Genomic DNA, 16,221 nt, shown 5'->3' with positions numbered 1-16,221 from the left:
GCTGGTCCCTTGGTGGGACGGAGTCAGAGCTGAAAAAGTTTCCAGTCCTTAGAGAATATTAAACCCCCTTTCAAGGGGGCTCACTTCGTTCGCAGTAAGAATGCAGGAGCCACCATCTCTCCCAGTTTATTAGCAAACAGTAAAATAAGTTACGTGAAACGAGGAAATGTGAGATCTCTTATTCACTTATTTGATTGGATTCACTGAAAGCTTCAGCCCCCACAGAGCACCCAGCCCCCGCAGCACCCAGCCCCCGCAGCACTATGGTCAAACTGGTATTTTCTCTTAACAACATTCCACACTTTTAAATACGCCAAAGAAGTGCACGTGCCTGTACTCTAAATGTTGCTAAGTCGAATTAAGACTCCCTTTGGACCGTTTCTTAGCCACATTGCACAGGCAGCCATGACTTTATTTAAAGTTTAGCACCAAATTTAGCAATAAAGTAAACAGACTTTTAAATTGTGTAGCCTAATATAAAATATATGTTTAACTAAATTGTTTTAACATCCCAGATATCTTAAAAAACAAAAAACAAAAAAAAAACACTTAATGCTACAGCAACACCATTTTAGTCTGTTACATACATTCCTTCCCCATACTGTGTGTACGCATATGTATGTGCACATTTTCTGAAGTTACAATAGAAGTTGTCTGTGTTACGCAATTAGTGCAGTCAGATGTTTCCCTTCCAGCCACATTCACACAAAGATCTGTCACCTGTACATATGCAACCTCAGCAGGACTCCTTCATCCTTTATTACTGTACATCCATGGCCATGCCTGTATAACAAGTAAACACATGCACCTGTAGTGGTTATTAAGGTGATCAGTGTTTATAAAACATTTAAGATGCTCTGCACAATTTGAATCCATCATAGTTCAGTTCTCTTTTCTCTGCCTAACAATTAGAACTGAAACCATTTTAGGCCATTACTGCTGTCACTGTTTGGACACGCAGACACTCAGTGGACAGGGGTTTGTGCTGCTGCTATAGACACCTACACAGGGAGCAAATGATTAACAACATGCACTTCCATAGGTCTTGTTTTATGCTGGTGTTACAGAGACACAGCAGATAAGATTAACCCTGGAAGGAACTATCCTGCTCTTTGGAGTGGAAGGCTGAAATTGTTGCAAAGACATTAAAAAATGCAAAATTGAGCTTTGAGAACCATCAAGGACTGAATAAGGCTCATTTTACTTCTAACTGAGCAGCACCCTGACATCTTTGGTCCAGGACATACTGCGAAGAGATTAGGGTCTTGAACCTGAACCTGATCTGGTATTTATCACCTGTCAAACTACCTCACTCCTCCTACTTTGCCTTTTCACTCACGTCGGGCCGCCTCCGAACTGACTCTTCAGTCTTAACTGCACCGCTGCGTGCGTCCGGAGCGAACAGCCGCACAGCTGACAGCATGACCGACTATGAAACTGCAGTCGCCTTCCTCGGAGAATGGGGACCCTTTCAGCAACAGGTGTTTTTCCTCCTCTGTCTGACCATCATCCCCAACGGTTTCGCGGGTCTGTCCATTGTGTTCATCGCCGACACGCCGCCTCACCGCTGCCTCGTTCCAGAGCGCGTCAACCTGAGCGACGTATGGAGGAACAGCAGCCTCCCGCTGGAGGAGGAGAGTCAGAGCGGCGCTTTGGTGCCCAGCAAGTGCTCCAGATACAAGCTGAGTGATCTCCTGCGTTTCTCAGGGAGGAGGCTGCTGCCCGGGGTTGATGTAAATCTGTCAAACGTGGCGCAAGAAAGCTGCTTGGACGGGTGGGAGTATGACCGCAGCGTGTACATTTCCACCATTGTATCCGAGGTTTGTGATCCTTTACAGGAGGCTGCAGCTCTTTCCTCCAAGAGCGAGGGACAATCACTTTATATCGCGCAGGAAGTTTGAGGTTTAAAAGATTTGTTCCTCTTATAAGCGGCTGGAACTGAACATAAAGTAACTAAAAACACATCAATAACATCCACAAGTTAATTAAAAAAAAAGTCAGATATTAAAACTGCACAAAGACTATTGAGCACGTCCATATTTATTATAGATCCATATTGATTTGTCAATAATTCTGATTAGTCCATCCTCAACAAATGAATTTGCAACATATTTGATAAGTTTTCATTTTAAGCAGAAATTGATTGGCTCCTTAAGGATTTTTGTTGATTTTCTGTGACAAATAATATAAGATTTTAGACAAACATATCACTGACCCACTCTGATCTACAGTATCCTGCACTTGTGTGTTTTTTGCAGTGGGACCTGGTGTGTGATGACAAATGGAAGAAGCCGCTGACGACGTCTCTTTACTTCTGTGGAGTTCTCACTGGCTCATTCATCTCAGGACAGCTCGCTGACAGGTTAAGGACAAAACAATAATCTGTTTCTTCCCAAAAAGTGAATGCACATCTATATTGCCCAAATCCAGTATGTCCTCTTTCACATCTTAACCTAGGAACCACTTTTTCAGGCACACCGTGCAGCATTCCAGCCATGGGAATGTCAATAAGTGCACATTTTCTAACATTTTCGGCTTTATTAGCTAATCTTCCCGTAGAAGTCTGAAAAAAGTATAGGAGAAAGCAGAAATACAATTTTACATATGAGAATAATGATTTGATTGTGCCTTAAATAGAAAAAGAGCTGCAGTAAATAACATGCAAAACTGGTTCATAAATCAAGCAGCAACGTACAGGACTACATTCGTGTTGAATCTGAATGACCTTTCTATTTGTACAGCGTCATTTATCTGTACTTCATATCTTTCTAGGTATGGGAGAAAAATCGTCCTGTTTGTTACCTTGGCAGTACAGACAGTGTTCACGATAATCCAGGTCTTTTCTTCATCCTGGACTGTGTTCTGCATCATATTCTTTATTGTCGGGATGGGACATATCTCAAATTACGTTTCTGCGTTTGTGTTAGGTATTTCTATTGCCGTCCATGTACTAAGTCTGATTAAATTGAGTCACGATGAAGCAGAAGTATAGAAGTAAGTGTGTTCTGAATCCCATCTTTTCTCCTGTGCTAAGGAACCGAGATATTGGGTCCACGTGTCCGGACAATCTTCTCCACCGTAGGTGTGACTATGTTCTTCACTGTGGGCTACATGTTGCTGCCACTATTTGCATTCTTCATCAGAGACTGGAGGATGCTTCTCCTAGGCCTCGCCCTGCCTGGCTTCCTCTTTGTGCCGCTCTGGTGGTAGGTAGGTGTGTGTTTGCCTGTGTGTGTCTGTGGGGTCTTTTCCTACATATCTTTCCATTTATGTTGTCAATACTTCTCTTTAATGCTGACAGTCGGATAGAGGAGCTGGTAGCCATGCTGGTGAACACAAGTGGAGTGTTCCTGTGTGTTAATACAAATCACGTATGATAAGAGATCTCTAGTTATGAAAATTAGCCTTCTTAGCGATCTCTATCTCATTTTACATTATTATTTACATTGTTTATCAGTTGCCATCAATTTTGTAAAATTTCTACCCAGATTTACTTTGTTTTGGAGATGAAATAACTAACTCAAGCTATTTTTCAGTTGTATTTCTATTGAACAGTATTGTTGCTGTCACAGCCTCTCTCTATATCCAATATTTTGTATAACGAGACAGGTTCATCCCAGAGTCTCCTCGGTGGCTGCTCTCTAAGGGAAGAGTACAAGAGGCTGAAGCCATTATAAGAGATGCTGCTAAGAAGAACAAGATTGAGGCGCCACTGGTAATCTTTAGTCCTTTACAGGTGAGAGCTCTCTGTCTTACAGTGCATAAACACCAATGTGCTGGGCACTTTCTTGACTGCAGTGGTAACCAGATGGTCGGCAACGATCAAGTCAGTGCACAGGCTGCTACACATACTGGGAGATCGGAGTGAAATTAATCTGTCCTTTCAGATACATCCCAGTGATTTATCTCTCATCATAGTAGCATTAGAAATTATAAAATATTTGTACACTTGTTTCAAATGATCAGCACTGAACAGCACTGGGATAGTAACAAACCTTCTGCTTCACTTATTGTACAATAGTTCTATAACCTACAACCCTAATACCTAAACCATTAACCTCTTAATACTGTTTTTTCTGCTTCAGTTTTCTCTTAGCACAGATAGTTCACAGATGAGTGTGGAAAAAGAACAAACCTTTAAGGGTTCACTGCTCTGTGATGTACTGATTCACAGATCTGCACAACTGAACAACAGGCCCTGTGTACGGATCAGAAAGTGTTTGGTTAAGTCATAAATACTTTACAAACCTAGTTCATTTCATGCTAGAAGCACAGGGATTGTACATATTGTACGGATGATAGTTGAGCTCTGTGTTATGCATATATGCCATTTACCACTAATTTGTTTTACATTTATACTCTGCTGGCAACTGGCTGTAAAGTATTTTAACCCCCCCCCCCCGTCAAATGAGTCCATGTTGTAATAGTTGTCCATTTTAAATATTTCACAAAGCTGCAGAAAGCAGAGTTATAATTTCATCATTTTATCCCCCCAGTGTTTCACTGAACTTTTGTCTCCATTAATTTCTGAGCCTTGTGTTTGGACATGGATGGACATGTGCACGCACATGTGCTCGCTTGGAGGGTGGCCATACATGAAACAAGCTTCTCTCTAAAGAAATTATTTCTAGATGGATGAATGTGTTTGCTAAGGGTTTGTTGTTTCATGTGCTCTGTTGCCCTACAGAAAGAACTTCAATCTAAGAAGAGGAAGACTCACAACATCTGTGACCTGCTGCATACTAGGAACATCCGCTGGATCTCTGTCACACTGTGGCTGATCTGGTGAGTCCCTGCTGTCCAATCTGACCTCCACATTCAGTACACTGACCCTGCACACACACAGACACATACACAGTTTTAGCCTCTTCATGCATCACCTCAACTACACACCAGTCCATTTCACTAACAACTAATAATGACCTGTCAGGTTCTGTGAAGCCTGTAACTAAGATCAAAATAAAATTTTATGTAACTGCACAGTTTATTGTTCCTGTGCTCAGCTCCTTGCTGGGCCCAACGGCAGATGGAGCTTAATCTTTGTTTGATTTGGAAACAGTTTCCCTCGTTACATAAAAAAACCTCATGAGCCAACAGGTGGACAAGGTATAAGTTGCAAAAAACTAAGGACGCAAATGTCCTACCTAATGTGGGTCACTGCAGCTAAAGGTTTTTGTGTACAAATAAAATTTACTAACTGTTGTTAGTATATGCTGTGTGTTTTTCTTAACTCTGCAAAGTTGCAAACACAATGACATATTATTGCCTTTTCAGGTGATATGGAAAACCTGTTAGCAGATAGTTACTATGTACAAAATCAGCAAATGTGTCTTAACAGTAGCATCCATACAAAAATCTTGTTTGTTTCTTGGTAATTAATGCAAGTACACTCTTCATTCTGCTCTTTGCCAACTCCACCGATGTCTGGCTCAGCAAAGTTCTGAGGCAGAAAACCAAAACAAAGAGCTGAAAGATGCTATAACAGGGCTGTAAGCTGTTACAATTATACCCACAGGAACATTGTGACCATTGGATACTTCGCTCTTTCCCTGAACACTGCAAATCTTCACGGTGACGTGTACTTCAACTGCTTCTTGTCAGCGTTGGTAGAGATACCAGCCTACATTTTGTCATGGGCTATGTTTCGCTGGTGTTCGAGACGACTGAGTCTTTTCTCAACACTCTTCATGGGAGGAATTTTTCTCCTATTCATACAGCTCATCCCAACAAGTACGACACTTCAGTTCGCTTATCTTAAACAGTAAAGTAACAGAGCTTTGATTTTTGCCATTCTCTTATGTAAAATCATCATAAACTGCATCATATTTTTATTGTTATACAGTCTGAAGCACAAGACTGTTTACTTGCTGACATGAAAGATGAGGACGTAAATATACTTCAATCAAAACACATGTAACATGAACTATTTTATATTTTATTCCTTCTAGACCTGAATTCTCTTGCCATAACTGTTGAGATGACAGGGAAGTTTGCGGTGTCAACAGCATTTGCCATAGTGTACGCCTACACAGCAGAACTCTATCCAACTGTGCTGAGGAATACTGCCCTTGGTTCCTGCTCCATGGCCTCCAGAATAGGCAGCAGCATTGCACCATACTTCATTTACTTAAGTATGCGTTTACGTCTGCTTAAAATGCTGTGACTATGTCCCATGACTTACCTGCATGTTGAAGTGTTAGCTGGCTACGATTCAAGAAAGCACATTAAATATCCAAGTGTTTTTTTATAACAACATCCTACAGGGATGAACAACGAATTGTGAAATGTCTATTCATTACGTGTACAGCTGTGGGTCTCATTTTCTTCAGATGTGGACCCAGTGCAAACAAGACTTATTTCTTAGTTTGATGCTTAGGATCAGGAATAAGGTGAGTTGTACCCAACTCACCTTATTAGAAGCATGGGCAAACACAAAGCTCTAAAACAAAAAGAACACTCATTTGAATGAAAACACAAAAGCAGACTTGATTAGCATTCAGATCAAATAAATGTGTGCGCTGAACGATGAGTTCATTTAAAATTTACATTTCATTTTTTTAAAAGTCACTCCACTTTTTGTCCTGTGGTTTTAATTGCCCTACAGTACCGTAGGTTGTAGCCAAGGCCGTTTTTCACTGTGCCCACCTCTGATGTGCTCTCACAGGAAGCTACTCCGTTTCACTGCCTTACATCCTGATGGGAAGCCTTACAATTCTGTCTGGGTTGCTGAGTCTCCTGCTGCCTGAGAGCTATGGAATGCCTCTGCCTGACACAATAACTCACATGCAGCAATTTCCTGGGTAAGACTCCACACTCCCTGTCATAGTATGGTCTAAAGACCAGGGCTTGGTTGGATTGCTCAGCAGTTTTTTTTGTTTTTTTTTTGTGTGGAAGTTTTCATGTTTTATTTAGCTTAGAAAATATTAGCTGAGTACATGTTAGGACATGCTGCTATTGACTAACACACTAACAGTTCAGCTGAACTGACCATAAAAAGATGAGAAGTTAAACCTGTTCGATAAGTAACTACCTGCAGAGTTCAAACACTGTCAAGTTACTCATCTGGCTTCATATCTGCATTTAGGCTTTCACACACCACTGCCATTTCTTTAGCAGATATCCAAAAAGGCCAGAAATATGTGTAACCAAACATGAAACCCAACAGAATTAAGGAATAAACAGCATTTTAGACTTTTTCAGACTGATATCACTTCTATACACTTCCTGGTTATTATGGTTACTGTTCACATTTAATAATTTTAATTAATGATCTCAGGAGGTGCTGGTAGGTGAACTATGTATTTTCAGTCATAGTATTTACTTGAGCTAACTGGGTTCTGCCTATAGTTTGACATTCAATACATAAACCTGATGGCGATATGAATCATTAACTCCAGCCATATGAAGTAAGCGCATACTTACTTAAGTAAATGAAAGAAGTAGTTTAAAAACTGGCCTGACCTGCTTTGTGTCATCACAGTAACAGCGTCACTGTGTTTATTCCAGATGCTGTAAGAAGTCACATTACACACACACCGAAGCAGAGAACGCTGCTGAGAGGAAGTCTTCAGGTGTTGTTTGAGGAACATAACTGGAAAAACATCGTCTCTATGCATATCTCTGCTAAATGGACATCTGTCAAGTATAAATACAGAGATTCATATTTTGTCACAGAAATTATGAGGCTTCAATGAGACCATGGAACATGAGTTAATAAAACAATAGTGACTGTCCACAAGGTTGAAGCAAGCCTAGCATCAAAATACCATAAAATGAAAAGTTTAACAATCCTTTGTGCAGTTACTTTCATAATATTGCAGTTCACTGCTGTAAAGAATGAAAATAGTGTAACATAGAACAAAGTTTCAAATATTCTGATACCAAGTAAATTAGGACCAGTAGCCACATCTAATATTTTGTGCAACAGTTTCTAGTAATTATTTTGAATATTTTGTGATTCAAGATGACATTGAAGAATGACAGTCCTGCAATAAATACTGCCTCTCAAGAACATTTAGTTACCAAAAAAAATGTCTGTACATATATAAAGAAGGTATTTAAGTATATACCTGTACAAAGAAGAGATGAAATGAAAATGGCTCAGAATCCCAGTCATGTATGCATGCACAGTACGCACTGATAGTATGTGATCTACAGTGTATACAAAGCACCCAAACCACATATGGGTGAAATCAGATGAGTATCCACTAAAATATGACCATTTGCTAAATTAAATTCAGGTTAAACAAATGTTAATTATTTATTATTATTAGTTTACTCAGATGTAATAAAAAAGATGCAAGACAGAACAACTTAGCTTGGACAATGTAGGCAAAAATAAAGACAAACCAGTGAAACTGAGAAATAGATACGTATTTTGTAACAGTGATTAATTACCGTGAGTATTAATGGACTACAGTTCATATGGACTGAAATATAATTAAAATCATGTAATGTAATTGTGTATAGTGCATGAAATGGTGGACACTCACCACACCATGCACAGAATGACATTTGTGATTCTGATGATTTTGGTCCTCAGCAGGTTGAAGACATTTTGATGCTCCTTGGTGTAAGTCTGTCTTATCAGCCTGTACAATACAAAAGGTTGTGGTTTCAAATATGCCTTCCTCATTTCTGTTTGCATCTTCTTCCCACACCTGTGTGAGATGCCTCCGTGGACTCTGACTTTGTCCCATAGTCCAAAGAGATGCAGATGTGATGAACTGACAGTTTATAAATATAAGAGGCTGCCTATACATGCCAGCCCAGTATCAGGTGGGGTTGCCTCCAATTTATTTGTGATGAACACAATTCACCACCAGATGGGGACACAGAGCAGGCGAGTTAGGGAGAGAAATTTACAACAGCAGTGATTTCCATTCCTTAAAAAAATTTAAAAAAGCTAACAAAGAGCAAAAGGCATCTTATAACTGACGGCAAAACAAATGCACAGCCACTTCCATGAACAGGACCAGTGCCCGTCAAGATCTTCCTGCAGAAAAAAATAGATGAGGACAGAGAACACTTGAACAAATGTGGTACAATAGTTGGACAACAAATGGCAGAGACACTTTAGTTAATACAAGCAGCAGAGGTCATCCACCAGATGTTGCTTAACTTGTTTGTACTGCAGTTGATCTGCATATTGCAGTCCTGCAAAACTGCACATTTAATTTTATATGTTAAGTTCATACACTCTACTCCGAAAAAAAAAAAAAAAAATTATATGGGTTTTCAGTTCTGTAGTACTTCATCAGACAAGTAGTAAAATGAGCATTAAACTTAAATCATACAATACAGATTATAGTTAATAGTTGAAGACAAAGACAGAATGAAATAAATAAGGAAGCTGGTTTGGCTTTACATTATACAATCAGTCATCCATGCTTTACTAATAGAGTTAATCTATACTACACACTAGCACCTCCCTTTAATTTTCTGACAAGCCTCCGTTTCTTGATGTTCTCTACTAATGTCTCATTGTCTCTTTTCCTTTTCCCCTTAATTTTATCAAACTATTGTATAAAGAAAAAACATTTCTGGTTCTTGTCATGTCTGTTTTTGTCTTTTTTCCCCTGTGAGAGCAGCATCTCAGTCAACATTCTCTGAAGCTGATGCACCATTTCATCAAAATAAAAGGTGAGTTTGAATATTAATATTTAATCATAAACTACTATTATTGTATTTAGTAATGCAAAACATATTGGGAGCAGCAGTGGTTGTAAGGATTTCTGTTCTATGATAAATGTCATAAGTGTCAATGTCGAGTCTTCTATAGTGGTAATATAAAACTTCATTAAAATACAAAAATACCACAAGTACTCCATCAGTATTAATACTACCACTGAGCTGCTACTATAGTTACAATCTCTACCACAGGCACTACGCATGACAAACATTGCTTTAGTTACCTATAATTGATGCCCTCCAGGATTGGAATATGGAAACTCAGTCGAGACCACAGCGAGTAAGAACAGTTGTACCTGCTCTCTGCAAGATCCCACTCCTCCTTCTGCTCCTGTATCTTTTCGTGTGCTCCCTTGACATTTTAAGTTCTGCCTTTCAACTAGCTGGAGGTAAGCACAGTTAGTTAATTGCCTGCTTTTGTTACTCATACAATACACTGCTTGCTCAGCTTGAGATTTAAATTTAAAGCAGTGCTATTGTCTTTAATTTGTCCCTCCCTTCCAGGCAGGGTAGCAGGGGATATCTTCCGGGAAAATGCAATCCTATCTAACCCAGTAGCTGGGCTGGTGGTGGGGATACTGGTAACAGTGTTAGTCCAGAGCTCCTCCACCTCTACATCCATCACAGTCAGCATGGTCTCTTCTGGTTGTGAGTCAAAGCATTAACAATTCTACAGTATGGTGAATTACAGAGTGTGACAGTCAGCACCAGCCAACTGAGCAACACGTAAAAACTTAACCAGATAATTAAGTTAAAATGTTTTATAGTTATTTTGAAGTCTGATTATGATGTTCTGTACAGTGCTGGATGTTCAGTCAGCCACTCCAATCATCATGGGCTCCAACATTGGAACGTCAGTCACCAACACCATTGTTGCTCTAATGCAGGCTGGGGAGAGAGAGGAGTTTGAAAGGTACAGTACCATTACAGATAGTATGAGCCTTGTATCATTGAATTTATTAAAAAAAAAAGAAACATCTGAACCGTGTTTATTTCAGAGCATTTGCTGGAGCTACAGTACACGACTGTTTTAACTGGTTGTCAGTTTTGGTGCTTCTCCCTCTGGAGGCTGCAAGTGGTTTATTAAGGCATCTGTCACAGGCTGTGATCGACACACTACAACTCAGTACTGGAGAAGAAGCTCCTGAACTTCTTAAAGTCATCACTCAGCCACTTACTAAAGTGATTATCCAGGTACTGTACCTGCACATTTCCATTAGCACGGGACTTTTTTCTTTCCTACAAAAGACATATCCACTGAAGACTAAACACCAGATACACACAACTTATAAAGAGAACAATCCATAGGTGAGAACTACCTTAGCCCAAACTTAGAGGTTGACTAACCAAAAAAGGTAAATCTTTTACAAAAAGTCAGCAGCAAATTTCAATTCCCAAGCTTAATGTGTAACCTCCCTGTAGAAAATTTAGAGTAGCAATACACTCTAAATCTAAGATAGTATAGTAACCCAATAACATGATTCTCTCATTATAGCTGGATCAGTCAGTTATTACAGCCATCGCTACAGGAGACCAGAGTGTGAGGAACAAGAGTCTGGTGAAGCACTGGTGTCAAATCCCAACCATGGAGGTACTGGTACTGTACAACACAACACGCCCCATTTTAATGTGAAATTACTGCCCGTTTATTCTCGTATTCAGTTTCCTGCGGTCTCATGTTTGCTTCACATATGTTACGTATAATGAAGAAACTGTACATGTACCGAATATGTTAGATTTTGAAATTGTGCTGCTATATCTTTGCATCACTTCATACTCTGTTCATCATTTCTGACAGGACAACAAAACATCATGGGGGGGACACAACCTTTCAGAACATACACAGAAATGTATGACATTTTGTCTTTTATTTCTAAGCTATAGAATAAAAACTCTCTTCTCTTGTATATTTTCCTTCTCCTGTTACAATCACCAGATCTAACTTGGATTAATCATCAACATGGACTGCAAATTGCACACATTGATTTCTGAGGTTTGGACTTTTGTCAGCCTCCTTTCCTTTACATCTTGGCAGTCCATTTGTTGGTGTAAAAAAAAAAAAAAAAAAAAAAATCTTGTTCTATTTATAAACCTCTCTCTGATGTCATATCTGTCTCTCTCTGCTCAGGCAGGCACCTCTTTGTGGACTGCAGTTTGTCAGACTTGGCCATAGGCCTGATCCTCCTGGCTTGCTCCCTGTTGGTGCTGTGTAGCTGTCTCATACTGCTGGTTAAATTGCTCAGCTCCCTGCTCAAGGGCCAGGTGGCCAGTGCTATTAATAAAGTCACCAACACAGGTAATACAGGAATATGAAAACCCCACGCCAAAAGACAGCACAGCTACAATGTGTAGTGTTTCTAATTAAGCTTAATTAAGCTAATTTTTAATTTTAAACATGAATTGCTAATTTTAATTGTGCCCAAATGCTGTGGATAGTGCTCAGCTTTTGACGATTCTCTCTCCTGCAGACTTCCCCTACCCTCTGACATGGCTGACAGGTTATCTAGCTCTGCTAGTGGGAGCGGGCTTGACGTTCTTGGTTCAGAGCAGTTCTGTCTTTACCTCTGCCATTACTCCACTCATAGGTAACACATATACAAAGACAAAATTAAGGAGGAACACAAAAAAAAAAACAAAACATATAATATATTTTATATGGTTTAAGTATTTTTTTGCCTAGCAAATAAAAATGTACAGAATTATTTACATGATTTATAACTTATTTCTTAAATATCTGCAAATATGCAATAGATTTCCAAATTGCTACTACATATTATATGTGAAATAATCAAATTGTAACTGTACACCGTAGCCACATCTCTCTCACTGTCCATTTCAATAGCTAATCAATGACTTCCACTGTGTTTTTACAGTTACATGCAGCAATCTGTCCTTGGTACAGCATTAACAGGACAGGCGAGATTGTAGTTAAGCATATTTGCTAAAAGTCTTCCATGAACAGGACTTTGCTTAATGTTTTGTCATATGAGTTTTTTTTTTTTTTTTTAAAAAGATATTCATCTCCTCAAAGCATCCTGACAAACTGCACTAAGGCATCGACTAAAACCATGACAGACAGATTTTCTTTCTGTGAATTAAAAGTGTTTAGTGTGGTCTTGCACTTATTGTACTACTGTACATTGTTATACTAAAATTCAACTATAAGTCAGTTTTTGAACCCAATCCTACAAAACAATCTCTTCGAAAGTCACACTAGGTTACACATTAACATATTATAGCCTTGTTTCTTTTTATAGGCCTGTTACTGATCAATTTTAGCTGACACAGTTGATCTTTTATGTTTACCTTGAGAGTTGATCTCTTGTTTTACGTTGACATAAATCTAAAGATTTAGAAAAGATTAAAAACTATTCTGAATGATAATATGAATCTGCAGGGATTGGGGTCATCAGTATTGAAAGAGCCTATCCCTTAACCCTGGGATCCAACCTTGGAACCACTACAACAGCTACACTGGCAGCCCTGGCTAGTCCAGGAGATAAGCTAGCAGCTGCCACACAGGTACACACACAAATAAAAAAACTTTATTTTCTGTGATGGACATTATTTCTGTCATTAAGGCATTTGGTTACCAGAGAGCAAATTCAGCCATGGTATCCCTCCATGGCACTGAAACATTTAAAACCAATCTCCCTTTAAGAAGAACTTTGTGTTTCTCTTTGATTTTATTCACTGTAATTACATAATAGATTATGGGAAACGCACAGTCCTTTTTACAACTGTTCTGGAGAATTTGCGATGTATTAGCTGTTTACCAATAAACCTTCTTGTTTGTTTCAGGTTGCTTTGTGCCATTTTTTCTTTAACCTCTTTGGTATCCTCCTCTGGTATCCCATACCAGCCATACGTTTGCCCATACGTATGGCCTGTGCCCTTGGCAACCGCACCGCCAGGTATGATAAGCAATAGTTTCTGTATTTACCAACAATAAACAAAATGACTAAAGGTGGCAGCTGGACCTTCAAGGGGAATAAAAACATTCCTGAGAAAATACTCATAAAACTAACAATTTAAAGAAAGAATAAAGTGAACTTACTTATACACAGGTACCGCTGGTTTGCCGTTTTGTACCTCCTCCTCTGTTTCCTACTACTCCCATCCCTCGTGTTTGCCCTCTCTATGGCTGGATGGAAGGTGATGACAGGGATCGCTGTGCCAGTCCTTATAGTTATCATATCTGTTGCAACAGTAAACATACTCCAGGCACACAGACCAGATTGTTTGCCACTCAGACTACAGAACTGGGATTTTCTTCCTGCGTGGATGATCTCGCTGCAGCCCCTGGATAACCTCATCACCAGGGTGACCCTGTGGTGCAGGCAAGGGGCAGGTAAAATCTCAACTACTATTGTGATATAAATTCAAACACTTGCTGGCATTATAACAATTTACTTTCTGACCCTTTACTTGGTGTTTTGCCACTAGGTTGTAAGGGAAACTGCGACACAGTACTGCCACTAGAGAGCAAAAAACCTGGAAGACAAACGAAGGAGAATTGGGAGCAGAATGAGGAAGAACAAGAGACTGACAAGAGCAGGCAGACACAAAGAGGACTTGACCAATGTGGATGTTGTGATCTACAATACAATGAAGAAAAGAGAGACAGCTCAACAACTATCACGTCTTCAGGGAACTTTTGTAATATGGGTGCAATGTGGTCCACAAAGAAAATCACACTCACAGACAACCAGGGCACTCAGCTTAGCAGCACTCACTTGTAGTGCATATTTTAATCACTGAAAAAGTGTTGTATATGTTTGCATGTATGTAACTTCCAAGACATCTGTCGCTGGGTGAAGCAACTCTTTGAGCTACTGCAGGTGAGATGGCCTGCTGTGTTGTGGATATGACAACAAGCTTTGCACATGTAGATTGTAGGATTTTCTGCCATTCAACAGACCAGAGAGTACTTCAGGTGCCTTTTTCCCCAAATGACACTGTAGTTGATTTAACTTTGTATCAGGCTGCAACATAAAATTGGAAAGCTGAATACACTGTATGCATTTCTTGAAGATTTTGGAAGCTGAAGTCAGGTGTGAAGTGGCAAATCAAACACAAAACATTTTCTTAAGATAAAAGATAAAAACAGAGCAATTGTCTTAACTATCTGCAACAGTGGAGACATGTAACTACTGTCTCATTCAAATATGAGCTTCAAATGCTGTCATAACCATTGTTTGACCACAAGGTGGAGCGAAAGGGCGGCAAATGTAACCAGAAAGTAACTACATTTCTTGTAGTCAAATACAACTAAGATGCCACGCACTATACTTGAACAAAACAATTGTTCACTTTGTAAATTGCATGGATTACTACTGTACAGGTAACGTGTCATTTTGACTTCTCTCTTTCTTTCATTCTTTCTTTGTCTGGGGCAGCACTGATGGCTCATTCATGGTAAAGGTAACTTTATATTAAGGTAAGGTTTCTGTCCTATGGACTACAGTGATCATGGTAATAAATGATCACCAATGGGCTACACAATAATATAATAACATAAAGAACATGTAATTGACTAATTAGCTTGATTTCGTATATGAAAGCAGTGGTTTATCTCTCTCCTCCAGGATTATGTCACCCTGTTTTAGTCAATGTACAAAAACATGTTTCTCCTTTTCAGCCGATGAACTAAACAACACAATTGTAATTGTCTTTATGTACAATGTTCAGTCAGCCACTCCGATCATCAAAATTTGAATAAATAATGCCACTGTTGCTCTGAAGCAGGCTAGAGAAAAGTTGACGAGATTAAATGTGAGCACTGTCTCCATAAAAAGCTGGATTTATATTTATGTATTCTGTTGGTGTCTCTGTCCATGGTACTGACAGACTCAAATCTCTTTGACCATAAAATGTAGTTAGCACTAGTTACTGCTGCTGGTATTACTAGTACTATCTCTGTCACTGAACTGTGATAAACTGTGATAACGATAGATAACATGCAAATGTCAGCCAACTGCAGACACAGCCAGTAGAAAGTAAAACTGCGTGTCTAAAAAGAAACAGGCGCATTAGATGAAAATGAAAAACTGTAGTTTAAATTATGAGCCAAAGACTGTGCTGACCACACAAACCCAATAGGCACATGTCCAGAGACATTCAGTGTAGAAAGACGTTCTCATTGAAATGACTGTGACCTGTGAGACAGCATTTCCTGTTACACAATTTTAACACCAAGAGGTGGTGCTTATTCGAAAGACAACACTATTTTGTCCGAGCATACATCATCACTTTGATGTTCCTCACCACAACGCACTTTATCAACACAGAATTTCATTTAAAGTTAATTAACGCCTGACATAATGTTGTTACCATCTTTGTTGAACTGTTTGAAATTTAGAGCAAAGATTATCTTGTCACAGTAGAATACCATAAACATCTTTTTGTCTTCAGCTTAAAAAAAAAAAAAAGCCTCTTGGACTACAATGTCAAGCAGCAGCTGCATTATGTTCACAGGAAAGACAGAGTCTATTGTGGGCCTGTGGGAGCTTCAAATGCAGCACTGTGGCT

The 16,221-nt window shown here is 39.3% G+C and overlaps 2 protein-coding genes across 5 annotated transcripts; both read left to right on the top strand.

Annotated features, from left to right (window-relative positions):
* Window positions 1-1,271: 1,271 nt before the first annotated feature.
* slc22a21 (solute carrier family 22 member 21) lies at window positions 1,272-8,013 on the top strand. 2 transcript variants are annotated; one of them, XM_026327879.2, is made up of 10 exons: window positions 1,272-1,820; window positions 2,259-2,362; window positions 2,773-2,927; window positions 3,035-3,206; window positions 3,610-3,736; window positions 4,688-4,785; window positions 5,516-5,730; window positions 5,949-6,131; window positions 6,665-6,800; window positions 7,507-8,013. In XM_026327879.2, the coding sequence occupies exons 1-10, from the start codon at window positions 1,422-1,424 to the stop codon at window positions 7,580-7,582; spliced, it is 1,665 nt and encodes a 554-aa protein (XP_026183664.1). In that variant the 5' UTR covers window positions 1,272-1,421; the 3' UTR covers window positions 7,583-8,013. The 2 variants fall into 2 exon arrangements, with proteins under 2 accessions (XP_026183664.1, XP_026183665.1); XM_026327880.2 differs by lacking the exon at window positions 2,773-2,927 and having other exon boundaries at window positions 1,285-1,820; window positions 3,035-3,214.
* Window positions 8,014-8,968: 955 nt separating this feature from the next.
* Window positions 8,969-14,979, top strand: LOC113142714 (sodium-dependent phosphate transport protein 2A-like). Of its 3 annotated transcripts, none has more exons than XM_026327875.2 (13): window positions 8,969-9,642; window positions 9,935-10,079; window positions 10,195-10,338; window positions 10,492-10,603; window positions 10,689-10,884; window positions 11,186-11,281; window positions 11,489-11,540; window positions 11,819-11,986; window positions 12,159-12,275; window positions 13,088-13,212; window positions 13,492-13,604; window positions 13,758-14,041; window positions 14,137-14,979. In XM_026327875.2, exons 2-13 carry the CDS (start codon window positions 9,944-9,946, stop codon window positions 14,430-14,432), a joined length of 1,839 nt encoding a protein of 612 aa, XP_026183660.1. In that variant the 5' UTR covers window positions 8,969-9,642; window positions 9,935-9,943; the 3' UTR covers window positions 14,433-14,979. The 3 variants fall into 3 exon arrangements, with proteins under 3 accessions (XP_026183660.1, XP_026183661.1, XP_026183663.1); XM_026327876.2 differs by having other exon boundaries at window positions 9,883-10,079; XM_026327878.2 differs by lacking the exons at window positions 8,969-9,642; window positions 9,935-10,079 and having other exon boundaries at window positions 10,284-10,416.
* Window positions 14,980-16,221: the final 1,242 nt, after the last annotated feature.

Source organism: Mastacembelus armatus, chromosome 14, assembly GCF_900324485.2.
Source record: "Mastacembelus armatus chromosome 14, fMasArm1.2, whole genome shotgun sequence".
NCBI lineage: Eukaryota > Metazoa > Chordata > Actinopteri > Synbranchiformes > Mastacembelidae > Mastacembelus > Mastacembelus armatus.
This window is presented reverse-complemented; position numbering and strand designations above follow the sequence as displayed.

What these genes read in the sequence shown, in the direction of transcription:
- slc22a21 (XM_026327879.2), top strand. Translation starts at nt 1,422, where the DNA reads ATGACCGACTATGAAACTGCAGTCGCCTTCCTCGGAGAATGGGGACCC. An exon ending in TTTCCACCATTGTATCCGAG is followed by an intron (nt 1,821 to 2,258) that starts GTTTGTGATCCT and finishes TGTTTTTTGCAG; the next exon opens with TGGGACCTGGTGTGTGATGA. An exon ending in GTCACACTGTGGCTGATCTG is followed by an intron (nt 4,786 to 5,515) that starts GTGAGTCCCTGC and finishes TTATACCCACAG; the next exon opens with GAACATTGTGACCATTGGAT.
- LOC113142714 (XM_026327875.2), top strand. Translation starts at nt 9,944, where the DNA reads ATGGAAACTCAGTCGAGACCACAGCGAGTAAGAACAGTTGTACCTGCT. An exon ending in GAGAGAGAGGAGTTTGAAAG is followed by an intron (nt 10,604 to 10,688) that starts GTACAGTACCAT and finishes TGTTTATTTCAG; the next exon opens with AGCATTTGCTGGAGCTACAG. An exon ending in TTCAGAACATACACAGAAAT is followed by an intron (nt 11,541 to 11,818) that starts GTATGACATTTT and finishes CTCTCTGCTCAG; the next exon opens with GCAGGCACCTCTTTGTGGAC.